Source organism: Falco peregrinus, chromosome 5 (genome assembly GCF_023634155.1).
Source record: "Falco peregrinus isolate bFalPer1 chromosome 5, bFalPer1.pri, whole genome shotgun sequence".
Classification (NCBI taxonomy): domain Eukaryota; kingdom Metazoa; phylum Chordata; class Aves; order Falconiformes; family Falconidae; genus Falco; species Falco peregrinus.
This window is the reverse complement of record NC_073725.1, coordinates 13,807,526-13,835,416: the sequence shown is the minus strand read 5'-3', so window position 1 is coordinate 13,835,416 and position 27,891 is coordinate 13,807,526. Positions and strand designations below refer to the sequence as shown.

General features: G+C 39.8%; 1 protein-coding gene and 1 long non-coding RNA gene across 2 annotated transcripts; both read left to right on the top strand.

Moving 5' to 3' along the window:
• The first annotated feature begins 912 nt into the window (after positions 1 to 912).
• On the top strand, positions 913 to 27,467 carry DYNC1LI1 (dynein cytoplasmic 1 light intermediate chain 1). Its single transcript, XM_055804439.1, has 13 exons — positions 913 to 1,164; positions 1,456 to 1,529; positions 12,406 to 12,522; positions 14,067 to 14,297; positions 17,603 to 17,772; positions 18,955 to 19,050; positions 20,680 to 20,813; positions 21,199 to 21,310; positions 22,707 to 22,766; positions 22,892 to 22,936; positions 23,887 to 24,007; positions 24,180 to 24,338; positions 26,524 to 27,467. Exons 1-13 carry the CDS (start codon positions 1,010 to 1,012, stop codon positions 26,634 to 26,636), a joined length of 1,587 nt encoding a protein of 528 aa, XP_055660414.1. The 5' UTR covers positions 913 to 1,009; the 3' UTR covers positions 26,637 to 27,467.
• LOC129784490 (uncharacterized) lies at positions 1,536 to 3,793 on the top strand. The gene is made up of 2 exons (XR_008747280.1): positions 1,536 to 1,844; positions 2,614 to 3,793. It is a non-coding gene; the product is annotated as an uncharacterized LOC129784490 (long non-coding RNA).
• Positions 27,468 to 27,891: the final 424 nt, after the last annotated feature.

Below are 27,891 nucleotides of genomic sequence, written 5' to 3'. Positions count from 1 at the left end.
TTTATTTTTCCTGTTTTAAAATACTAGTTAAAAAGCAGTCTTTTCTGGGGAAAATAAAATTTCAACACAGCAGCAAGAAAAAAACTTAAGTTCAAACTGCTGACATACATAAGTTGCTAATGTTGCCACTACCTTTCTGTGCATCCAGAGGCTCTGGGAATGCGCATCCTTTGCTTGAAAGAGGTACACAAGGAAACATCCCCGTGTTAGGTTTTCTCCAAATCGAATTGGCCAAACTCGCCCATCGAATTTTTATAGACTGAAAGCCAATCGCGCGTTACCATAGCAAACGCTATCTCTGTAAACTGCGGGAAGAGAGCCGACGTGCTCGCTTGTTTCTTTTGCACCTTCCAGCAAGCGCTGAGTTGTGAAAGTGCTGGCGATTTGACCCGTCTTTCTGGGACTCCGCAGCGGTGCCCGTGAGAGCACACGTAACAGGGAGGCCTCTCGGAGAAGACAGGCCCACCCTGTCCTCCCCAGAAGACCCGTCTCCCCCCTACCGCACTTACGTTTCTGGGGTGCAAGGTGCTTCCTTCAGGGCTGGGGCTGCCTGCGGAGCCAAGGGCCCGCGCCCCGCGGCAGCACCTCGCGGCGGTAACCGGCCCAAAGGCAGACGACGGCCGCTTCACCTCACCTCAGCGGGGCAGCCCCGTCTGCGGGGCTGGGACCCGCACCGGAGGCACTCCGAACGGAAGGGCACTTGCTCCCCCGCTCACGGCCTCCCGCTCCTCTCCCGGGGCGGCTGACAAAGCTTTGAGCAGCGGGCGGGAGCGCCGGGCCACCCCCGGCGGGCGGGCGGGCAGGCGGCTGGGCGAGCGAGCGCGGCGCCCTCCGCGGCACCGCTGAGGGGACTCGCCCGCGCGCGGGACACCGGCAGCCCCCGCCGCGCGCCCCCGCCCCGGGCCCCGCCCCCCCGGCCTCCCAACATCCGGGTTCCTGCCAGCCGCCGCCGCGCCGCCGCCCGCGCCGTGTCTCGGGGAGGCGGCGGGGCAGGGCGGAGGCAGTGAAGATGGCGGCGGCGGGGAGAGCCGGTTCTTTCGGCTCCTCTTCTTCTGGGCTCGGTTCGGCTGCTGGTTTTCCTTCTTCGCCCGCCGCTACGGCCACGACCAACAACAATGTGGAGCTGCGGGCAGGCGGCGATGAGGACGATGGGCAGAACCTCTGGTAACGGCCCGCCCCGCGGCCGGGGAGCCGGGCTCGTTGGCCGTTACCGCCCTCGCAGCGGCTACCTCGCCTTGCAGGGGGGTGAGGGGCGGGAGGGCTGGCTAATCCCCCCTTCCTGGCCTTCGGTCCCTCGCGGTCAGCCAGCGGGGGGGGAGGGGAGCGCTCCTCTTGGCGGTGGGACTCCCGCCCTGCCCCCGTGCGCTCCCCCGCCGTAGTGGGGGTGGGGGGTGGGGGGCCGGGGTTGAGCGGGAGCCCCCGCCCCCCCTAAGCGCTGTCGTTTCTCCGCGCCAGGTCCTGCATCCTCAGCGAGGTGTCCACGCGCTCCCGCTCTAAGCTGCCTTCGGGGAAGAACGTCCTCCTGCTGGGTGAGGAGAGCATCCCGACCCTGCCCGCCGCACCCGGGCGCGCCGCCGGACCCTCCCCTGCGCGCCCGGAGCTTCCCCCGCGTAGTGCCGGGGCGGGCGCGGGCGCGCGTGTGGATGGTGGCGTGGGGCTGGCCTGACTCTCGCGTCTTCCCTTGCGTGGTTTGGCTCCGTTCTGTATATCCGATATCTGGAGATGCTGTAGGTATCCCCCTCACCGTTAGGTACCTCGCCATAATACCCGTACTCTCTTCCCCCCACCCTAGTCCCTCAGGTAGAGGTGGCGTGCAGGAGTGGTTTTCATTGTCATTCTCCCCGGTGAGTGCTGACTTCGGGGCGGGGGCGGGTCCTTCAGCCTTTGCCGAAGCCTCCTGCGTTCGTGCCTTGCTGGTCCTTACGGGCTGTGCGTCTTACGAACTCGAAAATCGCTTCCGTGGCCCGAGCGGCATCGCGGAGGCTGCGCCCTGCGGGCCGGAGGGCGGGGTAGGCTGCGGGCTGGGGCTGCGGCTGCGGCCTGCCCACACGCACCGCGCTTGTCAGCAGCCGTGCCACGGGCAGCGCGGCATCCTGCGCTGCTGCTGCCGCCTTCCCTTGTGTTATCTCCACCCAGTGCATTAGTCCAACCTTGCGGCTGCCAAGGGTCAGGAGTTACGGAATGGAACTTTGACAGGGCGTTAGTGAGAGACCCAGCTATTACGTGGTGTTGAGGCAAAGAAGGACAACGATACGTCGAGCAAAATTTAAAACTTCATGGGGGAGGGGGAGAAATGGGTGTGCTCAAGTGTGTGTGTGTGTCTACATATTGCTGCTATTATTAGTGGTAGGGGGGGTTGGCTGAGAGACTATTAAATACAATTACTAGTAGACAAATCTTAATGAGTCTAAGCAGATGGATTTGTTAACTAGCTGCTTCTTCCCCCCTTTGACAACCTACCAGTCCCCAGAAGGATCTGTGGGTTAGTATTTGGAAACGTGGTTAAAACCCAGTAAAGATATTCATGTGGACTCTGTGCACACTGTGTTTCTATGTAGACTTATGGTTTGGCCTTTCTTGAGGTTTTTCAGCTTGTTTTTTTTTCCTCCATAGTCCTAAAGCAATCACTGTGACCCTTGTTTTCCTGTTTTGATAAGCGGAGTGGTGACTAACTATGAAGGAGAAAACTGCAAAGATGATGGGATGGTCTAGTGAACCTTTTAAAAGGCTTCCTGCTCTTTAGTTTGTTGCTTTTTGTGTTATGTAATTAAGTAGGATATTGAGACTGGAAGTTCTGTTGATATTAAAGAAAGATTTCATAATGATTGACAGCTTCTAATGTGATACTTTAAAATTAAATTGGACAGCTATCCTTGTTGAAGCTGGAAGATTCTTGGTCAAGCTGTGGTCCTTGTCAGGAAGACTACGCTCTTGTTTTTCCTCCCTTCATAGCCAGGCAATCCTTAGTATTCAGTAACTGAAGACTGCTTTCTTCGGAACTAGAGAGAGCATGACAGAATGCTTCCAAATGCTCATTTAGTTTGTGATGTTTAATTTGTTGTATAGAAATTTTCTCTTTTACCTGTTTATGTAGAGCTTATATAATGACGTAATGTAACACTTCTCTGACTGATGCATATTTTAAGATGTGCAGATTTGTAGAAGAAATCCTAGTTCTTTCTTAGGAATTGTGTTTTCTACAAGGCCATGGTCCAAGGAAAAAGAAAGTTTGGCATGCGTTTAGGGAAAAGAGGATCAGATCTGAGGGCTGGCCATTGAGGACCATGGCCATGTTCTTTGAGAATATCTAATCCATGCATTACACTTTGCTGCTCACTTCTAAGTCGTGATGCTCCTTCTGAAGCACACAAGTACAGGAAAAGGAGAGGTCTTCTCTATTCTGTATTGGATGATGTCTGTAACGTTCTGTCTCTACAGATTCTTGAGCAGTGTGTTTCCAGTTTCTCTGTTATCTCATATTTCCTCTATTTTTAAGCTTTATTTCTTTAACTAGTTTTGTACTTGCTTCTGTTGTTAATACAGATCAGGTCTTGCCATGACTATTGTCAGTTTCATACTTCTTTGAAGACTTAAAGAGGGAGTTGTAAAGCTGACCAGGGTCTTGATGGTTTTCACTCATTTTGTGGTAGGCAAATATTTGCAGTATAAACAATTATATTGGTTAAAACTTCCTAGCTGAAACATGATATAAAGTGACAAATGAATGCTTATTTTCAATACAAAACTGCATTAAAAAAAATAATCCGCTGACGACACCACCACCACCTCCCTCCTCCCTCTAAAAAAAAAAACAACCAACCAACCACCCACGGTAAAACCCACCACTTAGTGTTCTTTTGTTTGCTAGGACAAGTTTTCTAACTTGCCTACAGCATTTATATTTTTCAAACATTGCATATATTTGTATGCCTAGCTGTTTCGGGAACCTGGCTATGTCTGGCATGCTAATTCTGCTATTTCAGTATTTATTTTCACCTATGCTAACATCTCAGTTTTAAGAACCTGGAAAGCAGTTCAAGACAATCACAGAAATAACTAAAGGAAACTGGAATGCCAAATGTTAATCTCTAGATATGGCACATAGTTTTGTGAATTGAAGGTTAATATATCATACTGGTAATTCTCTGCTCAAAATCAGCCCCCAAAAGAATTAAATAATAATTAATGAATGTAGAGCTTTACTTCTCCAAAGCTGTTTCACTTACGGACACTTTTTTTTCTCCAGTAACTATTTTTCTGTGAAGACTTCAAATTTTGATTGGCACCACATGTAGCATAAAAGCATTTTTCTGTTCTTGTATAAACAAATAATAAAAATGTAAGCTTTCCTAAACTTTTCTGTAAGGCAGTATGTGCTGATTCCTAGGTAGCTCTGTCATAGTGACCGTAGATATCTCATTTAGAGAACCGGACCAGCAGAAAATGAAGGATGTCCCTGCTTTCTTAAGGATATTAAGTCCTCTTGGTAACGTTTCTAGCTACTTTTTGCAGATAGCCAAAGGAGCGTGTTGTTGGCTTTTTTTTTTTTGTTGTTTTTGTTTGTTTGTTTCTCCCCCTCTCCTGGACTGTCTCTTCTACTTACTTGTGTAATAAAGGTAGCTGATCAGAGGAGATGCTGTTTGTCGAGTATGGTGAGACAACTGATGCTTTTAACTGGGAGCTCTGTTGTTCATTCCCTTCCCAATGTAATTATATTTGAACCAGCATAGTGGAATAGAGGGAGCAGCTAAGAAGTCACCATTGCAGGTTACAGAGGGAATTCATAGTGGTTTAGAACGTGTGAAGGCTTGGATTCGGAGACTTAAACTAATCATTTATCCAATAAACAGCAGCATTCATTAAAGCAGTAATGTTCACAATCATTCCAGGATGCACAAGAAAACAGGCCTCAAGCTTGCAAGTGAACTGAATAGTTGCTTTCTATCTGGCTTCATATTTCATACATTCTTCTGTCTCTGAAGCATAGTAGATCCTTTGCCTGCAGTTCTAACAATGCCAAACCATCTGGTGACACATGGGCACCTCGCTCCAAGTGTGTATTGCACACTTAATGCTTCTACTGAATCAGTAGCATTTGGTTTTCTTTATGCATTTTACCCCACTTGATGATAAAGGCTTTGAGTTTAGTGGACTGTGAGTGTACAGCTGCCTTATGTCCACATTTTCTCTTTACCCCAGACATCTCACTTTTCAGGGCTAGGCCTGTTTGTTTGAATTTGTGAGCTCTGCTTCTGTCCAGTGGCTGTCAGGATGCTTGAGAAGAAGTTTCCACAGTGTACAGCTAATTTACAGGTACACTTTTCTGTGTGTACGTGTATTGGGAGTGGCTGTTACTGTAGAAAATGGTACATCTTGCAGAGCAGTTTTAGCTTGCTACTTCCTTTTAGTGGACCCATGGAATATAGTGAACTTCAAAATTAAGTTCTGATACAGCAAATTGTCATGAGAGTATATAAAATATAAAATGTGCTTACTTAAATTTGTACTCAACACTATAAAAATTATTCTTCCACTTTATTTTTTCCTATTCAAATAGCTGAAAGTTTTGCTGTGATCACTTCATCATTACAATTGACAAAATACTGCTTGTTGATACTGTTAATGTTGTTCATCTCAGATGTTTCTTGATTCTCTAATGCTGCTGAAGTTAAGTCTGGTAGCTTCTTTTCCTCCTCTCCTTGCAACTTTTTCACCTTTTACAGGCTGGGAAAGACTTTTGAAGGTAGCAAAGTTTTGTTTCAATCAGTAGAGTTATACTTCTGAAGTGTCAGTTGTTTTGGTGGGGTGGGACATTGACCTAGATAAAGTTCTAACTGCTTGTTTGCAGCTATGTTTTTTTTAGAACTTCTTTGTAGTGTCCTTCCTGCTGTAATACCTTTCCAAAAAGCTGGAATCACATGGATGCAGTAAAACTTATTTAGAACAGCACAGGAAGTTCTGAAATTCTTGAATTGCATTTAATTTATCTTATCTCTGCTTTGGCAGAGGTACTGCTGATTACTGGATCTGTCTTGGAAATAGCTCCAAAAGTGAGGAAAGTGAATGGAGTTGTGCTTCTGTGTTTTTCAGGCAGGTTAGTGGCAGGAGTACTGAGAAAGATGTCCATTTGATAGTAATACGGGATTATTCTATTTTGGTAGTGAACCTGGGTAAAATATACTAGATGACTTACTGCTGTGTTAAAGGAGAAGGCTTGCATTAGAGATGTATGCCATTCATGTTCACTATAGAATTCTCTGCAATATTGGCTTTCTCTAATTGGCTTTCTCCAAGCATAAGTAACAGTATTACTGCTGTACCTGTTTCCACAGTCAGGCTGTGTATTCTTGCGGTGCAGGACTTGACAAAAGGCATGCTGAAACAGTTTGTCTGCAATCTGCTTTCTATCATGCTGTAATGCAGAAGTGCAGTTGAGGTGCTCCTCAGAAGTTATTTAATTTTTCACTGCCACAAAGATACCAAATACAGTGTATGTGAGGAGAAAGACTTATCTGGTCAAGTAAAACAAACTCAGAAGTTTTTTGTCCAATGAGTAAATCGTAATTTACTGGCAAGTTATTTGAAGACTTGGTATGGCCTACTTATTGTGAACTTCCATGTTGTTTTGAGGGATCCTGGAGAAGGATCTCATCAGCATAATTAATTTTGTTCTTCAGTTCTCTGAAAGCAAACTAAGTTTGGCTTATACTGATTATTTTGGTCTTGTTCTGCAAAAGGCATTCTTCAATTAGTATGTGTAAACAAGTCTTTTCACTGATATGTGGCTGTGGAAAAGGCAGTTATTAGCTTGTGAGAAATACTTTATCTTGAAAATAGTGATAGTACATGTGCACTTAGTTCCAGTAGGAGGAAGACTGCTATGTCTCCATTCCACTGTATTACAATTCAGACATTCCACACACTGTGGAACAGAGATTGCTCTGTGATTCTGGGAAGGCATCTGTGCCCTGTTTGGTAACTTTGTTCTAGCATATTTAAGTGAGGTGGGGGTTTTCTATTAACAAAAGTATTCAGTATTTTATGTTAGAATACTTGATGTTGTGCATTCTTCTACCCAGAATCTGTCTTTTGTTTTGTAAAAAGTATAAAGCTAGTTCACAAAAATACGCCTCTGGGGGTGTGGGGTGTGTGTGGAAGGGGTTCATTAGGGCCGTTGTCTCTAGTTTTGCTTGGCCTTGCTTGAACATGTGTTTTAGAGATGAGTTGTATAATTCCCATACGAAGCTGAGTTTTAATTGATGGTTTTGAAAAGCAAACAAAAAATCTCCGTCAAGGAACCAGTAGGATTATATATTATACACAGTAAAGTGCATCCAGGGCTTCTTGAAGAACTGTTGAAAAAAAATAATAATATCAGAAGCCTGGATGGAAGTGAGGCAGCAACAATGCTGATGACACACACAAAAAATCCCATTCACTTCTTGCTTCTTTGCCTTGCCATATTTTAAACATACATGGCACTTTACAGTGGAGAAACAATTTAAACAAAGTCACAAGTCCTGTCTGTTCTGGAGGTAACATGTAGATTGCTCTTCCACATACAGACTTCTTTCAGAAGTAAGAAATGTCTTGTTTTAAGAAAAGTGAAAATCTACTTCCGATTTCATTTTCTAAACTGAAAGAAATGTGGAAATACCATGAATAGTAAATATTAATTTTAAAATGTTTACTTGTCACTTCAGAGAAGTTCTGTAATAGAGAACCCAAGTTCTCTCTGACGTGGTAGTTTATGGTTGAACAGTTTAAGTAGTAGTTTATAGATAAGTGCCTGCTTGCCTGCATTCACAGATGGCAATTTAGTCACCTCGTTGCCCATCCTTCCCATTTATGGGTGACTGCTCTGCTAAATTTTGTATTTTAGCAGAACATTTAGTGATACTCCATTTTCTGCTCAATAAGCATACTTTTCTTGCTTGAAGTAGTGAGAAGGGAAGAGGCTGGGCTGGGTTTTATATTATGGCTTTTTATCTCTTTGAGGGCAGCAACAAGAAGGATGTCATCAAACTCTGTAGACAGAGTAGCACCTTGGACAGAGAAGCTTTGAGGAGCACAAACCCAAAATTGAGCTCAGCAGAGGAGTGAAGTGTAGCAGTGTGGCGATAAAAATGAAATGGTTTTACTTCAGTTGAGTATAAGACTTACCATTTTGTTAACAAGATGGTGAAATACTGTGCGTAAGTAGATTGGTTTGGCTTTGTTTCAACTGCTTCCTAGCCTGACTCTTCTGCAAAATTAAATCTGTTGTCCCTCTTTTACGTGTGTTCAGCTTTGATGTATACCGCTGCTTGCTAGTAGCACCACTTCTGTTTCCTCACTGTAGTATTAATATGTGTAGGTGCAGTTTGATGTAATGGAGAATTTTAGTTCTTTAGGATTTACTCTGGAAAAGGAGGACCTTTCATGTTGTTTGCAAAAGCAGGATGCAAAAATCTTAAATTTGCAGCAATCTACCTGATTTTTATTGTACCTTGAAATTGTGTATTGGAAATGTTTTGCTCTGTGAGCTTACCTATAGATGTCACTTGTTAATTTGATTATCACACAGTCAGAAATGAAGAAGCTAAAGGATTTTCCATCTCAATATTTTGGAGGGAAGAGGAGGAAGGTGCATGAGGTTCTGTTTTATGTATTGCTTCCATAGCAGTTTAAAAAAAAATATTTCATAATACTAATGTGCAATGAATCTGAGGAATATGACATTTCCCTTTTGTCTGAAACTAGCAGCATTACTTTTTCAAATACTTCAGAGATATCCAGAAACAACAAAATATGCTTAAATGTCTTACAGTTTGTAATTTCAAATGCCATATAATGCGTGTATATATATGTATTCTTACTGAGGAAAAAAAAAATTTAGGCATATGTACTTTTATATATGTCCCTGGTAGTACTTAATGCTAATTGCATTACTAAGCTGTACATTCTCTATCAAACCTAAAATACCTTACAGACTTTAATTTCCTCACAAATGTTTCCCCCCGTCCTCGTGAAGAGAAGCTTCTATACATACTAAAGGTATTACAATGAAATGTTTGAGTATTGAGAAGTCTTAAAAGCTAGCATTGCGTGCACTTAGAATTAATTTGCTAATGAGATTTGTAATAACTATTCAGGAGTTCTAGATAAGCACTGGTTTAAGCTTGATTTGTATTCTTATGTTCTTGTTGGCGAGTAACTACAAAGCAAAATTATACTGCTGCTCTTTCCCAGCATAACTCAACACATTTGAAGTATGTTGACTTTTCAGGTGTTTTATATTGAAGGCTTTAGGTTGGAAAAAAATAATTAACAACTAGGATAAAACTACATTTGCAGCTGTCACAATTCTAAAAGATAGGCAACAATGCTAAAACCAGAAAGTAGAGGTAAATTGAACCTCAGTCTTAGCACGTGCTCTTGGCCCAGGCCATCTTTTCCTAACTTTTTATGATGAACTGCGTGGGCACAAAGAAGGAAGACATTATGTCACATATAATGGTCCTGGTTTTACTTTCTGACTTCTTCTTCCATAACATTGACTCTAATTTGATTTAAAACGATTGAAAACTCTGGATCTCCTGTGGAATAGGGCACATTCAGCCAGGCAGCTACCTTGCACCCTTGCAAGTGAGTCGTCCTATTTGTAGACTAGTTGGTTTGTGCATTGCTAACTTGTTTGGACCACTTATCAGTATTGCTTCTAACCCTTTTCTCCCCAGATCTTTTAGTTTCTCTTATATCATCTGCAAACTGTACTATTCTCTTCATTTACCTGAGTAATTAAAGGAGTATCAGTCCCTTCAAACTTAATTGATGCATCATTCTGGTGTTCTAGTGAATGATGAGCACTACTCTTTGCATGCAGTAACTTGTATAATACAATTATGTATGTCAGTGATGCACCTACCTGATCTTGGTGTTTTGAGATGGGTGGTTATTTGCTGAGGAGAAGGGAGTAGAGAATCTTCTTTGCAGAACAGATTGAATGTAATTCTGTGACAGAAAGCTGAAATGACTACTGTGTGTGCATGTGTGTCCAAAGGTACTAATTTTAAATCAAATCAACTTGTCTTATGCTATACTGATAAAGTTTTTTCTGTGTAGGGTTTGAATGTAATTACTGGAAAACTTTAGAAGATAAAATAAAATTCCAGCTCTTATTTTGCCATAAAACACTAAACTTAACAGTACTGAACTAAAGATTTTCAAGAATTTGGAAATACGGGGGTGGGGAGGAAGTGACACAACACAGCCATGATAAACAAGGGGCTTGTGGGACATATATTTCAAGCTTGCCTATATTGTTTAGCATGCACTTTTGAACAATAAAGTTGCACAGATACTAGCATTTGCATAAGTATGTTTTAGTTTAGACTGCTTAAGTGTATCTTTTGTCATTTTTAGAACTTCTCATAACCACAGGTATTCCTTACACTTAAGTTACAGCCACTTTTGTTAAGTACTGGTAGATGTACTTTGCAGGAGATAGTAAATTTTCCCAATGCAAACAAGTTGTAATCTTTATTGCCACTTAGGTGAAACAAACTAGTACACAAGAGCACCTAGCTGGAAGTCAACTGTTCTGAGAAACTAAGAAAGCCGTAAAGTGCATCCACTCTTTAAAAGGCATACCAAATGTTGTTTTGTCCTACCTTTTGAGACTTCTGCTGGCACAAATTAATTGAAGCTGCCTATTGAAGAGGGTAAAATAACAGAATGAATCACAGAAACGGTTGGCAAAAGTAATAGCATCTTCAGCAGCATAACATGTCAGTGCAGCAGCTCTGAAATTTGTCACCTACAAGTAACTGGGGAGACTATTAAGAAGCCTGGATAAGTACTGGAGTGAGGGCAGAGGAGGAATTGTAATTAATCTCTGGTGACAAAGCTTGAACTCTTCGCTTCTTGGGTAGAATTTTTATTTAAAAGAATATTCTCACAAGAGGAAAAGCTTGATGTATGAATAGCAGATAGCTGTGCTTTCTAATGTTTAAAACAAGCTATGATTTTTTTCTTAGGCGCGTCTTGATTTAATATAGCTAAGGAAATAGCAAACAAACTCTTAAATGTTGAAAAAGTTAAAATGACATCATTTTTCACTTCTCTATACTTAAGGAGACCTTTAAACTTCAGTTCTGAACTTGTATTTCTCTCCCCGTCCCCCCCGCCTTTTTTTTTTGACTTACTAAAAAAAAGCCTTTTCATTCCATTGGGAAAAATTCGCTGGGCTACTTAGAGTAAACAGTCTTATGCTTTCTGGTAGCTTCTAGACTATTAGTGAAATCTGAGAATAAAGTTGAATTCTAAATTTAAGGCTTCATGCAGTAATCTCGGGAATGATATACTGAGTAAATCCAAAATCAGTCTATCAAAGTATGATTTTTCTGCTCTTCTCTGTGGTTATATCTGTAGTTTTTTTAATGTAGCCATAATATTGTCTGTAAGATGTCGGTCAGTTCCCTTTTAAAGGGAAAACTTCATTATGTTTAGCAGTGAAAATTACTGTCCTTGAGCTTTTCTCTTTGTTACGTAGTTGAAAGCAAGTGTTTATACTCTCTCTCTGTGTAGGAGAGACTTTGGGGAAAAAAAAAGTTTAGCACAAAACAGATAAGGTACTTCTTAGGAACCTGGTTTTAATCTCAATTTTATAACCTGTGAAGCGAGTTCCAAGAATTTCCTAATGTCTAACTGTTATGTACCTATTGTACTACCAAATCGGTGCCAAAGCCCACTTTGTGCCAAAATTCAGCTTGGTTCCTCTTTCAAACTGGAAAAACTGCAGTTTTCCAGCTCTGGGACATACGGCTAGAAACAGAATTTTTTCGAGAATTGTCTCTGGCAATAGTTGAGGTGTTTACACTGTGCTTATGCTCTAAGGTTCACTGGTTATCCAAGCTCCCTTTGGAGTGGAGAGAGCAGGAGTGCATGGATCTGGATTGCAGGCTTGTCACTGTGTGTACCCAAATACATATATACTGTAAGGTAGCGGGTTTACTGTTTGTCACCTCTTTCAAAGGTTTCTTTAGACAGGTAATAGAGAGAAGGTTCAAAGAAACAAAACCGTAAAAACTAAGGAAACAGATTTGCCTTACTCAGCTGTTGTTGTGTGCTGTTTGGTATGAGTGTTCTAAATTTTATTCTTCTGATTGTAAGATGAGCTTACTGTGACTTGAACTGTACTTGAGTAGAGTTCAACTAAGTTGCATTTATCAATAATTAGAAATAAGATTTGAAGCCGAAGCATGCACTTTGAACAGATGGGTGAGTTGGGTAAAGCCCCCTATATTTCAAAACCGTAATGAGGTCAGTCACCCTGTTAGTATATGGATTCCTTCTTGCCCCAGGTGTTTTTTAGTATGTAACTGTGATAAAAGATTGAGCAGTATCTAACTTCTGTCTCTCCAGGTGAAGATGGAGCAGGTAAAACTAGCTTAATAGGAAAAATCCAAGGAATAGAGGAGTACAAAAAAGGAAGAGGAATGGAGTATTTGTATTTAAATGTGCATGATGAAGATCGAGATGGTAAGTTTGTATTTCTGATAGTACCTTAAACCAATTTGAAAGCAGTGGTTCAGTAGTGTGATATTTGGAATGACAGTGGGATATTTTTCTTTGTAATTTGCAGGAGTCCATCTTAGGCCTTGGGTGATCTGTATCATAAGAAAATTTCTCTGTGTAATTCCTTCAGTAGGTATTGTGAATGACCACTTAAGTAGCAGAGGAGGAGAAGAACCAGTCAAAAGAAAAGGCTGAAAAGAAAAGACCAGGGAAATAGTCTTAGCTGCAACATTCTGAACGGATGTGCATTCCTCAGGCCTAGAGGAAAAGGTGCCTCGGCAGGAAAATGTGCACAGTACTAAAGGAGGTTTTAAAAACAACAAAAAACCCCACCAACAACCCAAAAAATTGGAGGAAGGAGAAGTAAAATAGAAGCTGCGTTTCAACTGGTTTGAGTTGGCTTATGGCTAGAATGTTAAAAAAATGTTTTAAGATCCAGACCCCAAATACCTGCAGTTATGGAATCAGTAACTGATGCTTATATATGGGGAGACAAGGGAAGGAGTATGACCAGGTACTGTAGAGGTGTGATGAATTATCTAGAGGCAACACTTAAAGGGAGTGGGGTGTGAATAAGGACATACTGGGAGCTGTGGGGAAAAATGGGAACTCTTGTCTATGCTATAAAAACAAATACAGATAGAAGGAGAACCAGAAGAAATTGGCCCTCCCCCCCCTTTTTTTTTTTTCTAAAATCATCTGCTTTCCTGACTTCCATGTATGGCTGTTGGTCTCAAAGATGACTTGACCAGGGTTAAGAGGATTGATAGTTTGATCTAAATGTTTTCCTCAGAACTTCTGTAACAAGTAATAAAAACTTACTGGAATGCAAAATGTAATTTATATTAAGCTATCTAATTTTGCATCAACAGCTCTTCATTTACTGCGGAAGTGCCTCTGAATATTGGATTATGGTGTTTTTTGGGGAAAAAAACAGTGGCATGGTCTGTTTGTATGGTGATTGCCCCTTTGCAAATCTGAAGAATAACTTTCTTGTCGATTAAGTCCACCCAAGTCATTAAAAACTTGCAGTTCTGCTCCAGCTTTCTGAAGGGCCAAGGTACATTCTGGGCTTTAAGAGTTACAGGCATATCACATCAGCGTTTGGAAGGGGAGGTGGCAGTCCTTGAGAGCTAAGCCTTGAACCCAAAGGCTGAGAAGGGATGGCTGAATTCACCTAATTCCCTCTTTCTAAGTTGCATCTTGAAGAAAATATTTTCCCTCTCTAAAATTGTGAATGTCAATTTCGGAAGTGTTGAATGCTCTCTCTGGATTCTCACTTTCAGATAATGTATTTCAGATCTTTAGTTGTCAGCCATTAAACATCAGGGTTTGGAAGAGGAGGGGCTTGTCTCCTCGAGCTGCAGTTTGTGTTATGTATGACTGAGTGTTAAAATATGTCATCTGCTTTCTGCCTTGTATTTTACATGTCTGAAGAAGATTTAATAGCAGTTATGTAGTGAACTGTTTCAAGTAAGCCTCATAAAATCTTCTTCCTTTTTTTGTAGACCAAACAAGATGTAATGTATGGATTTTGGATGGTGATCTCTATCACAAAGGTCTTCTTAAATTTGCAATGGAGGCAAGCTCTCTAAAGGACACTCTAATTATGTTGGTAGTAGACATGTCTAGGCCTTGGACTGCACTGGATTCTTTACAAAAATGGGCAAGTGTTGTAAGAGAACATATTGACAAGTTAAAAATACCTCCTGAAGAAATGAAAGAAATGGAGCAAAAGTGTGAGTATTCCACAAATGCGTAGGAATCCATTTAAACCAAATACACGTAATGCTTCCTGCACCATTTGATCTCACCATTGCGGTCTTTTTCATTCTTTGGAAATGTTACTTAAAACTAGGAGTTATCAAGTAAGTCAAGCTTCAGATAAGTCTCAAGTAGCTGTATGAAACAAAACTTGTGTTTCTTTCTAACAGAAATACCTTAATTTAGGAAAAAAAAATACCAGAATGAACACAGCTGAATTTACAGTCTTGCTTCTTGCAGATTTTTATAGGTAAGATTGTCCAAGCAAAAAAACTTCTTAGCTTTCAGTTTCTTACTTTATTTATTTTAAAGGCAAGTCACTACATCAGCTTAACTGTTCCTGTAATTAGTCAGTCTAGAGAGTCTGTGGCCTGTTCCCTGCCTACCAAAAGTGTTAAATGTTGAGAGGATTCATGACAGCATGGTAATGTCTGGGCTCTTCCTAGGTGAAGAGCTTTATCATAATTATTATTGACACTAATGCAGCTATATGTTTGGTATGGATGTGATACAGCTCTGTCAGTGTCTTGTCCTTTTAGTTTTAAACGTGCAGAACACAAAGATTTTGCAGGATTCCTTAAGCGATCTGACTGAACTCACTAACGTTATAGCTCCCAATTACTTTTGGGCAACCATTGTATTTCCTTTGGGATACTAGAACATGAGTCCTTCCCATTCATTTCTCAGTGAATTACTACAAGGAAGAGCATTTGAGAAAACTGTGTGGTAACGTCAAATAGCATGATTAAACTTTGTTTCCAAGTCTGAAGTTGCTCTCTGGAACTGTTGCATTCTTAAGCAACCAACAACTGCCAGACTGCTGAATAGTTTTTTCAGAAACGTGGGTTGTAGCTGTGTTGTGGTGAAGTATCCCATAAGGTGACAGTTGTAGGTACTCTGTGGGGAGGGGTGTTGGTTGTTTTGTTTATTCTTTTGAGAGGGGTTCTTCTGAAGGAAGCATCATCCTTGAGTATCCCGTGTTCCATAGCAAGAACTTGTTTAGGAGGGAGGAGCTCAGCTCTTTTGGATCTGTTTTTTGGTTTGGTGTTGTTTTAGGGGAGTAGTGTTAGTACGTGTGTATTAAACACACACCAACAGTTTCAGCTTAAGATTTTACTGGGTGAAAGTATTAAGGATGTAGTATCTCTGATATCAAGAATGTGTAGCTCATGGTTTTGCCTCTTCATTGACGAAGTGAACAGAACAGGAAAACTCTACAAAATCCAGAAAATTCAAGTGATTGAGTCAAAAAAAGCTACTTATTAAAAGCCTTGTCTGCTCTCATATTCTTTTATCATCTTCACCAATATCTGTAATAATTGGACGTCTGCATGTTGGGTATAACAGAAGCCCTGGACACAGTTCAGACATGACTGGAAGCTGGTTTTGTTTTGAACCTCCTGTGATGTGGCCACATGAATTGCTAGGCAGGCAGCAGCTTGATGCTGCCAAAAGGAGGAGCGAGGAATCTTGCTTGCCAGACTCCTGGCTACATGGTCCTACTTTATTCTTGTGGCAGGCTCAGTGTTCCTGAGAGGCTCCTGTGAGCTGACTTAACTTGCTAACAGGACTGAAATCTCCTGAGGGTTTGCATGTGTAGCTCTCTGGAGGTGTGCTGCTGTGTTTGTCTTCCAGTTTTAGCAACATAACCGCTCAAAGATGGACCCTGTGAGGACTAAAACTGGAGGCATTAGGGGACGTAGCAGCTGTGTGTGAAGGGTTGGAATAGCTCTTCTGTTACTGAGTTCATCTGTGTCTAATGAGGCCTTGTGGCCTGGTCACTTTAATTATGTCTCTAAGGGACACCTGAGATTGTATTTGAGCTGTGATATACTACATCAGTCCTTCTTTTTATTGTTTGCTGTACTTGTATAAAGTTTAGTATGTAGTGATCATACGTGGGAATTCTAGGAATCCATTGAGGACTTCTAGTACTGAAGTAGTGTGATTTTTATTTTAGCATCCAGTTATCCCAGAACAGACAGGATGCTGTGAAGGAAAGACTCCCTTGAGTGGCTGGCATATCTTGGTGAAACCTCTGGGTTTAAAACACAGTCAGTTTGGGAGGCTCTTGGAAGCTCTTAGACCAGACTGAAGTAGCAGCATTCCCTGAGTAAGAGCCCAAGTTGACTGTTCAAGTAGAGATGATAATCTGTGCATGTGCTGCTTGTTACTGTGAACTCCTGGATCTGTAGAAAAGTTGAATAAACTTGGCCTAATACCTTTTTTTTTTTTTTTTTGTCTCTAGAGTGTTGAAATAAGTCTTCCTCTTTTAATTAAACTAATGGCTTTCTAGGTATTTTCTTCAGTCAGTTTAGTGAAGGTAGTGGTGGATCAACATAAATCAGGACAAAGCAGTGAGAAGGTACTGGAGTAGTTAGTGGCAAGTGTGTGTGATGCAGCTGAATTTTTGCTGCTTGATTATTTTTTTTGGCTGAATCAGAATGTGCTATTCATGGAAAAGTCATTAGTGGTGGGGTTTGGTAGAATCCTGTTCTGCTGTGTGATGTGAAAGGTACAGACATTTTATCCCTAATATCGCATCCCTGACTTAAGAGTAGTAAGTGACCATGTAATTAGAGGCTTGGGTGTATGCATCGGAACCTGACGAGACTCACAAGTATAACTTTATCTTTTTTCTAATTCTTGTTAGATTCTGACTTACCCTCCTTGCTAAATCTTAAAGTAGTTATCTGATCTATTGTAAAAGCGTACCAAATATTTAATATGCTATAAACTAATTATAAAGCTAGTTAATACCTAATGTTTGTGTAGTCTATTGTTTTTGTTTATTACTACTGTAGATGCACCGTACAGAGAGAAGTGTGGGCAAAGGGTTCTTAGGTAAATCTTGTTATATGGTAGCAGCTAAGCAATGTGTATAAGGCTTAATTCTGTTCTAACAAACTGTTCCACTAATTTTGCCAAGAAGAATGCAAGGAAACTTATGTCCTTTAGGAAACATACTGAACAATAATAGTTAATAGCAACTGCCCATGGTTCCACGGTGAGAAAATAAAACTGGTTTTATGTTGTCCTTATGGACAGTTTTATCTGGGCATGTCCTTGCAGCCGCTGATCAAGCGGGTCTCAGACTCGCTAGTTCTCTCTTGTGGTCTGTAAAGTAAACAAGTAGTCAGCGCTTAACTGTGTATGCTGAATTTTTTTCAACATAAAGAAGCAGAAGTACTATACAATCAACAGTGGTAGAGATCAATGACAGTGGAAATCATTGTTGAAATAATGAAGTAGCTGATCTTATAACTTTTTTTACTTTCAGTGGTAAGAGACTTCCAGGAGTATATAGAACCAGGCGAGGATTTTCCAGCTTCTCCACAGAGAAGAAATACTTCATTACAGGAAGACAAAGATGACAGTGTGATTTTACCCCTGGGTGCAGATACACTAACATGTAACTTAGGCATTCCAGTAGTAGTAGTTTGTACAAAGGTTTGTTTCACATTTTAGGTTTTTTGCATATTTTATTTAAGCAACTCTGTCAATTGTGTATTTGGGGTGGGAAGCACATGGTTATTAAGTCATTCTGAATACCTTGAATAAGAATTCTTTTAAAATGTTTAATGTCAAAGTTGGTTATCTTCTGGAAGCCCTCACTGCACGTTATTATGGGGTTAGTTTTTCCTTTAGTTGTATCAGTTTTCAAGGAATTGAGGAAAACCTTAGACCTGGTTTAGCTCATAAAAGTGAGCTAGTCAGTAAGCAGCTAGAATTCCCTTGATCTCCACAGTCGTCCTTATTCTGCGACTAGTGTTTTAGCATGGTTTTTTATTATAGCTGGTATTTCTTCTGAAGATAAATATATTTAAGGGTTCTAGTTAGAAAAGTGCTGTTCTATTAATTTTCCTCAGTTCTTAGGGTGTTTATGTGATCTGTCTTGGTTTCTGTAGGTATGTAGCCATATTCCTAGTCTAAAGAAAAAACGATGTGGTTCTCTTGTGGCTGTTTTTTTGGTTTTGACTTCCCCACCCCCCCCTCCCTGGCTCTTCAGTTCTCACTGGCGTTAAGCATACTGCATCTGCAGCCTCTGCTAGCCTACAGTGAAAGACTAAACCTTCTGATGCATATGCTGTTCCTTCACTGGAAGGCTAACCCTCTTATTTGAAAAGCACCTTTTTTTCTCGTCTGCTAGGTCTCTGTTATTCTTCTCCCTCCCTCTTCCCCTTCCCCCTTTTTTTCTGCTTCCATATTTCTTGCTTTTGCCTCCATTTGCAAAGGGCTAGTTAGTAACTGGACAAAAAACAGTGTCTTGTAATATCACAGTGTGTAAACAAAAAAAACCCAACCCAAAACAAAAAAAAAAGGGGGTAGAAAATGGTGGTGTCATTCAGCGGGTCAGTCTTCAATAGAGACTGAATTATTGCACTGGCGGGGGGGAATGAGTGAAAAATGGCAATCGCTTTAACTCCAAGTTAGTGCTGACCACAGTATATTCTATGATTCTATACATAGCAATTATGCTTCTAAACTATCTTAGCAGCCTTTTTGGTTTTTTTTCTGTCCCGCCCACCCTACTCCATCCCTGTTGCCCAGTTGTGAACTGGATGTGTAGCAGCACTGCTATTTCAACACATACGTGAAAGCAGTATATTAATTTTGTGTTTATTTTGACAGTGTGATGCCATCAGCGTTCTGGAAAAAGAGCATGACTACAGAGATGAACACTTTGACTTCATTCAGTCACATATCAGACGGTTCTGCTTACAATATATCCTTTAACATGTCATAAAGATGATAATGATTCAATTAAATCTTTGCATTAATTATGATAAGCTTAGAAGAATATTTGCATCTGTGCCGAAGTAGGATGCATCTCCTTTACTGTAACTGGCAGTCTGCTTCAGCTACCCCTACAGGCAGTGCTGAATTAAACTTGTCTGGGGTTTTTTCTTGTTTTTTTCTTTTGTTTTACAGAGCTGCAAGAGTCTAGTATATCCCCTTACCATGAATTTCTTTACTTGCCTTCATTTCCATATATAGGGGTCAGTTTGCATATTAGCACATCTTAGCTGGCAAGCTCCTTAAAATAACAAGATAATTCATTTAAAGTATGATCTTGCTTCAGATACATGTAAACGCATGTTATTCTTTTTCACCCAAATATGCAGTCTCTTCAGTGTTCAGTAATTCCACAGGATGAGGTGATGAGGGAAGGAAAGAAGTATGAATTGCTGTAGGCAAGATCCACTGGCTTCTGTGTTGGTACAGAGACAATGCACACAAGCTGTTGCTGCGCTATTACTATTTTTAAACTTAACTTTTTTAAAAAGAAGCATATAAAATACTGTTTAGTCAGCTAGATGTGCTGAGATCTAGATTTAAAGGCCAGCAGTGTACCTACGTTGTGTCATCATAGCTTGTGCTGTGGTAAAGGGAAGTTTAAATGCTATTGGAGGGACCACAATTAACAGATGAAAAGAATGAATTCAAGAACCTGAGACCATAGTTGAGTACCAAGATGGCACTTCCTTCAAAGGGCTTCCAATTTTTCAAAATGGAGTTATGGGCAATTGTAGTAAGTCTTGCCGATGGAGGAACAATACAAAATACTAGTAGGAATTAGTCTCTGTGATTGTATATGCCATATATGACTTGGAATTCTATTCTAAACTTCACGGCATGGGACTGGGACCCCATTATATAACTTTCATCTAGAATTTTGAATTGCATGCATGTAGAAGTAAATTAGGGGGTTGGCATTTTTATAATCCCAAAGTAAAAATTACTCAAAACTTCCCTGGTTGCTTTATTAATTCTGTGTGTAAGCTGCTTTAATTGGATACTGAACCATGCTGAAATACTGTGCGCTCCCTTGGTCTTTTAGTAACTGATATATAGCACAACTCATTTGCCGCCTTTTTGGTCAAAAGCAGGCACTGTATAATGTAAGAACTTGCTCCCCTAATTTAAAAACCCAGATGGGGAAGCAGAAGATCTTGGCATTTTAGAAGCTACTAGTGTTAATGCTGTAGTGTCTGTGTCGCAGGATGGGATAATGACAAGATACAAGGATGTGGCATGAAAATTTTTGTTCACTAAAAGCAGAAGGCAGTTTAAGGCATCATAGTGAAACTGCTGGTATTGTGAGCTTTGAAAATGAGAAGAGCCTGTACTTTCTCTAAAAGCAGTAGCTGAGCTGGCATAAAAGGAATGAAGAAAGTAAGATTTAAATTACTAAATAGATTATGTAAAAAAATAAGTGTTGGCCATCATTTGACCTGTTTGTATTCCCCCTCTAAATTCTACAAAGTAGTTGACCCCTTTCTGTTAGTTTAAAGGTTACTTGAGTATCTCTTACTAGCCACTAAACTGAGTTTTCTTTAACAAGTTTATTCAGATGGTGCAGCACTTATTTACACTTCAGTAAAGGAGAACAAAAACATTGATTTAGTGTATAAATATATAGTCCAGAAGTTGTATGGATTTCCTTTCAATGTTCCAGCTGTTGTTGTGGAAAAAGACGCAGTATTTATGTAAGTTATCTGCATTATTACGTGTATATGACTACAAACTGTATTTGTGCCAGACTGTAAGACAGCATTCAGAGCTTTTTTGTTTATGCTTTTTCAAGTCCCATTTAACATTCTTATGAGTTGGACTTTGGTGAATGCCAGTAGATTGAGATCATAAATGCTCGCTGCCCCAAAGAAAAGTGTTAAACCCAGAGATTTTGCTCTTCTGTTATGGTGATTCAATGAACCAGTCTCTTAACTAGTTGTACTAATCAGTAAGTGGCTTGCACAGGAGAATGGGAGCTATGAATACTTTCCTGGCTTTCAGGTCTGTACAGTTCAGGCTTGCATACAAGAATAACCTGATGTAACAATAGAATTTAAAGCCAAATAATCCTTCATCTAGTCCTGCAGGTTGGGATAATGACAAGAAGATAGGAATATTGCACGAGAACTTTCAGACACTAAAAGCAGAAGACAATTTTGAAGATATCATAACAAAACCACCAGTCAGAAAGGTAAATTGAGATGGTCTGACATTCAACTTCATATCTGTTTATTCACCTGTCAGTTTTTTGACTGTTTCTCTTTCTTTGAGACTTTGATTCTAGTTTATCATGAGTGTGATAAACCATGTGGAGTTTTTTCTTATTTTATCTTTTAATTTTGTGTTTGAAGTGCTTTAGTTAGCAAAATATCATTATGTATTTCCATTCTGTATAGCTCTTCTCCAGCATACGCTGTTTTTCTTTCTGCCACTGTTGGCGTTGTTCAAGACTACAAATATACCTGTTTTGCTTTCATTCCCAAATATATATTAAAAACTCGTAAGTGTCGTGTAACTGTTGGTCAGGTTGAGTTAGTATTTTAAGAACACTCCATTTTGCTCTGTTGCTGATAACTTCACAATGCTTTCTGTTTCTCTTGGGAGTATTTAAAATAACAAAGCTTGAGGCAGTGTAGAAGAAAAAAACGTGAAAATGGATTCTGCATATATTCAGTATATTTTCTCTCTCATATTATTTAACAAAAGGCTTTGAGAAAACTACATGAAAATGTGTAAGGTTGTTGAACAAAATAGTAGCAGCGGACCCCATGTGTACTGAAGTTATTGGAGACAAATATTTCTATAGCTTTTCTTAACAAAGCTAAGAATTTGAGACTGATCATATTTCAAAGTGTGACTCATTTTAGCTGATAAAACTAGTACTATATCCTTTCTTCAATCTTTAGGGGGAAAAATCAAGACATATGTAGTAGTGTGTTTTAAGTGTCCAAGGAAAATCTGACAGGTTTTTTTGCATGCTTTCAAACTTCAGGCCTGGATTACAAACTTTGATATTTACCGTGCTTGTTCTGGCAAAGTTCTTGTGGTGAGCTTATTTGGAGGGAGAGTGCCTGTGATCTGATACGTAGAACTGGGATCCAAGATGTCTTTGTCCAGTTCCTATACCAGTCTAATGCAATGCAGTTGAAGACTTACTTTTCCTATCCTTATCTATAAAAATAATAGCCATGTGAGGCTTCCAAGTTATTAGAGATGTGAACGTGCTGCAGAGCGTGTGCGTCTGTGAATGTTTCTTACTGATCCTGAGACCCCTGAGTGTGCCTTGTAACAGTTTACTTCATTCCTCTTTTACGGAACACTTTAATGAACTTTTTAATGAGTCTTTCTACAAGTACATCTAAAGACTTGTGCCTGCCAGGTCAAAGGAGATAATTAGAAGTGAAATAGAAGTATCATTAACTTAGCTTAAATGGAATCGTGAGGTAGCAGTTTTAAATATAGAAAACGTGGTCTGCAGTCAACATAGCATTTTACACGTTTATTGCATTACTGAATACCTTGGTCATACTCACCAAGGTATTTGACTGACTTTTAGTCAAAATGATGGTAATGTTTTTGTATTGCAGTTTGTTCACGAAAAAGAAATTGTAGCAGAAGATGACCAAGTGTTTCTTATGAAGCAGCAGGTAACTCTTTGTCTATGAAACAAGCAGCCTGTGTTTCATTTAACAACATTCTCAATACAAATTTGGGTTTGTGTTCTTGGTCACTGCAATATCTAACAGTATACGGATTTGTTTGTTTTTTGCAGTCACAGCTGGCGAAACAACCACCTACTGCTGCAGGAAGGCCAGTGGTTAGTAATAAAAATTTTAAATATCATTACGTGAAAATTACTCACTTTCATGTCTTTAGAGGGTCGCTTAATTGAATACTATTTGAATACTCTTTGATCTATTTTTTTTAAAACTACGTAATATTTACAGTCTACATTGTATACGGCTCTAAAATTGTGACACTTCACAGCTAATTGTGACAACCTGTATTGATGGCAAGGGCTAAATGTCATGCCTTTTACTTTTCATATGTTAGAATGCATCTAAGCACTTAATTGGCTCTCCTTTCTGTCCCAAGAGTGCACCAGGGAGTAAACTATGTTGGCTGAATTGCCTTTAAGCTTTATATTCTAAATTTGGCACTATCTCTCTAGGAATGTTAACACTGGCATAAAATTAAGGTCAAATGAAAACTATGATCTACGTTTAAAATAAAAATAAGTAAAAATAACACAAATTTAATGGGGAGCATGTGATCTTTTAAAGATAGCTTTACCTCTTTAGATGAACTGCAAACATTACTTGTTATCCTTGGAGTAATGAATACTTTTTTTTTTTTTCTCCTGAGCTGTGTTTAGTCCTTTTCACAGTGTTGGTGGTATGTGTGGTCTTCCCAAGAAATTTAGTGTAGTTCCTCTATGATCTAATCAGTACAGTTTTCACTACAGTCAGGCGGTACTGAGTAACAGATGGATTTTCAGGTTTCTCATGGGGATAAAATAAAAAGCTTCACAAGTGCTTTAGTTGCACCAGAGTTGATATTTTTAAGAATTTTACACGAGCGTGAAAAAACTGGTACACAATCAGCAAAATCTAATCCTGTGTCATTTCAGTTGCATAGGATAGTACATTATATTACAAAAAAAAAAAAAAATAATTAGGAGCAGTGATCTTATATTGCATAATTCAATTTTGTGGAAGATTGACCAGTTCAGCTTTCCTTTTTTTTTTTTTTTTTTTTTTTTAATAGGATGCTTCTCCAAGAGTTCCCGGTGGATCTCCTAGAACACCAAATAGATCCGTAACATCAAACGTTGCCAGTGTTACACCTATCCCTACTGGGTCAAAAAAAATTGATCCCAATATGAAAGGTACCTTTTCTGTGAGGGCGCAAATGCAGTTGGGGAAGTAAAGTGGCTGCTTTGCCTCTTTCTTTAATATGCTTATTTAGACCGATTAACACACTAAATCAGTATTTACTTAGAAAATCTGTTTTGTTTTGATTTTGTGTTGTGGGGTTTTTTTTCCTCCCTCCCCTTGTAGCTGGAGCTACTAGCGAAGGAGTCCTGGCTAACTTCTTCAATAGTCTCCTGAGCAAGAAAACTGGTTCCCCTGGTGGTCCTGGTGGTGTTGGTGGCAGTCCAGGAGGAGGCGGCACTGGAGGTGCTGGCAGCAACCTGCCATCATCAGCAAAAAAGTCAGGTATGATTAATGATAAAAGATCAACTCAATCTAAATTGAAAGTGGTGGATCATTCTTAGAATAGTTTATCAGACATATGAACACTGCTATATTTAACCGAATGTTTTACTGGGTATGGTTTTTGCTTTTGTTTTGACAGCAGTTGAGTACTGCCTTTTTAATGGTTCTCAAAGGAAAGCTTCTCATGTAGTCGTTTAAGCATGAATTGTGTCCACATGAGGTAGTCTTTTTTTTCCTTTGTTCCCCACCATCCAAATAAAATGGCTTATGCTATAAGCCACTTCTAATATTATTCAGATATATTGGGACTGGATTTCAACTTTATATTTTTTTAACAATACAGTCGGTGTTAAAATAATGTTATCTTTTGCTAGTGATGTAGCTCTGTGATAAAGGCTTTGATGGAGTTATGTTGCCTATAAAAATACTTACGTATTTTCTGCTGATAGCTTTTTTTAATGATGGATTAATAATTAGTATTAATATAAAAATGTCTAATAGAGACTGCTCTAAAGCTAGACGCAAAACTACTCTGGTGCTTCTTGCTATTTCAGATTAACATGTTTCTGTATTATTTAAGAACATACCTATACAGACATCTTCCTTCCTCACTTCCCCAGAGGTTAGTAATGCTGCGCTTAGGTGAGAATGCTGGTGTTTCATTGGTACTGGACGTGAGCATTTACTTTTATGTAGTAAGAGAAAAGAAAACGCATCCCACTAACGTTTTGTGTAGACTGACCCTGAAAACCTTTTTACATGTGTGCACTTCCCTTTCGTACATGCAGAGCTCAGCTGGCTGGGCAAAGTTTACAAGTACTTTCTAATCTGCTGCAGGCAGAGTCAGCAGTGCTGGTTTGGACGGCATATGGAGACTGTTCCAATGAATGCCGCTGACGCGATATGAGGTGCAGAGAGCACCCACTGAAAAATCCTGTGGGGACTGGCCAGCAGTGGGTTTGGGTGATGCCAGGCAGAAAAGTGTTGTGTCCGGGGCTGTGGCAGAAACTTCAAGGATGAAACTACTAAGGAGCAAAAATGTTCTCAGAAATTTCCTAATATACAGCAGATGAAGGGTTAGGGTGTAGCCAGTTCAACATTGCAAAGGACGAGGTTTTCAAGAAATTACCATAAAAACAAGTAAGTTTGGCTTAGATGTGGTCCCTTCAACTTCCTCGGTATTTGCTGTCTTGTGTATAGGGTTATTTATGGCACTCTTCAAATTGGAAAATTGGATAAAATGGTAGTTTGGGATTTGAGAATTACTTTTCCTCTCAGCAGCTATGGGAAATGCCTCTGCTTATTAGTTGGAATATTAGCTGCTTTGATTCTGATACAGTATTGGCTTTTGTTAAATTATTTGAAGAGCATCATAGTACATCTGGCAAAAATTAGCTTTGTGGATAGTTCCTGTTAATTTGCATTTCCAGAAGGGATGCTGGGGCACTGCTAATAGAACATGTGTGTCAGCATTTTCCTTTACAATCTGAGATAATATGCATGCTTGTCATGGCTTTAGACTAATATTCTGCACTGCCTTTTCCCATATTGTCTCCTCCATTCTTGTGATAGAACATGGCAGGACAGAAACATAGACAGGGGAGTAAGAGTTAGGAGTAGAATGCTGGGGGGAAGAATGGTGTGAATTAAGCTTGGATCAGGTCTGAGTGTGACTGCACAAATGTTTGTGCCATTCTAAGTCAGGGAGAGGGTAAGTGCGTGAGGAGAGAAAGGCATTTGCCATCTGCAGGTCTGTGCATCCATGAGCAGTGGAGTCAGGTTTGTGCTGACCAAGTATGTAAAACTGATTTCATTGGTTTGTGTGAAACCGCTGATTTACATTCAGAATTCTTTAAAATACATATGATGTAGAAAATTGTGTAAAGTATTCATAATTGCTAGCTATAATAGACTTTCCTGTATTTTATACTTTAGCTCTTCATATGCTGACAATTAATACGTAATTATGGAAGCTTCTTTGAGAAATCAGAAATATAGAAGGATATGACTTTCTGTCTACTGTTCCCTTTCTGTTTCTTTTGAGTTTTGGCCTTATGCCTTCACTCTGCACCCAAAGGGTACAGTAACAGTTTTCAGGATTTGTCTGATTTGAGAAGTAAATATACTATAGGCTTTCCCAAAATGTTTCATAAACATGACTGAATGATACACATTTACTTTGCAGGTCAGAAGCCAGTTTTAACAGATGTTCAGGCAGAATTGGACAGAATTTCACGAAAACCTGAAATGGTCTCTCCTACAACACCTACATCTCCCACAGAAGGTGAAGCATCTTGAAGACACCAAATAAAACCAATTGTTCAGTTTTCTGGGATAATTCAAACTTGCCTCTGCCTCTTCCTTCAGTGACTGGAACTAAAGAACTGAAATATCTTTCAGAACACAGTTGATGTCTCTTTCTTTCATATGTGTTGCCCAACTTTACAAAAGGGAGCTGTACAGATGGAAAACAGTTATCACATTATGTAGGGGCACTGTTCACAGTGCAAGAATAGTAGAGTAATATTTTTTTTTCTGGGTTTTGCAGTGTAATCCTGCAAAATTGCAAATATGTCCACTTAAGTGATAGGGGTTGCTTGGAGCAGGAAAACTGATACACACCACAGGCACTTCATTTATATTGATTTCCCAACCATTAAGCAAGTTTAATACCACCTTAAATAGATTAACCTCTACAGGAGAGAACAACTGCTAGGTTTTGGAAGAGAAAATTTGGAAGAGAAAATACAGCACAAAGCTGTAACAACAACAAACTCTCAATTATACTTGAACACTTGATTTGGAGCATGATTAAAAAAATCTGTTTGATCTCCACTGAGATTTAGACTGCATTCAAAAACCCATGCAAAAATTAATTCTAGTAAAGACTCAATTAGTTGCCAGTTTTTTGGTTTTCTCTCTGATTAATTTCAGACACTGAATAAAAGATGTATAAAGAAAAAGCAGAGGTTAAATGTACAGATTATCAGTATCCAGATTTGTCTATATATATATATGGCTCAGCCTTAATGCCCCCCACTGTTTCCCCGTTAGTTATAGTTTAAAATTGGTCATCAAAACTAATCAGTTAATAAAGTATTCTCTGCATTCAAATTTAAATAACTTTCACTGAAGCCATGGTGTTCTTGTTTGTTTACAGTTAAATCTAAGGATGTGGTGTAAAAGTTTTAAAACATGTTTTTATATTTTACTTCTCGGTGAATAATATCGCTGGTAGAGACTTAAACTTCCTTAAAGCATTGTTTCTGAAAGGAAGGGGGTAAGTCTGCAGTGTTTGTTCCTAGGAGTAAAACTAGCTTATCTGACTTGGGTGGTTTCTGCTGTAATGTGTTTTAAAAGCACACTGGTTAACACTAAGGATCCTGCTGCTGACTCCAGTATGTTGTTTAAGAAGTAGCTAACGGAGGTTGGGACTTTACTTGAGCTTTCAGTACACAAATGTTGAGCATCACTTTACTGTTCTGTGTGAAGTTTGTGGTTGCTTTCTACAGAAAGCAACAGAAAGTCACAGAATAGGAAGTGTAAAAAGCAT

What these genes read in the sequence shown, in the direction of transcription:
- DYNC1LI1 (XM_055804439.1), top strand. Translation starts at nt 1,010, where the DNA reads ATGGCGGCGGCGGGGAGAGCCGGTTCTTTCGGCTCCTCTTCTTCTGGG. An exon ending in TGTTTCTTATGAAGCAGCAG is followed by an intron (nt 22,767 to 22,891) that starts GTAACTCTTTGT and finishes TGTTTTTTGCAG; the next exon opens with TCACAGCTGGCGAAACAACC. An exon ending in AATTGATCCCAATATGAAAG is followed by an intron (nt 24,008 to 24,179) that starts GTACCTTTTCTG and finishes CTCCCCTTGTAG; the next exon opens with CTGGAGCTACTAGCGAAGGA.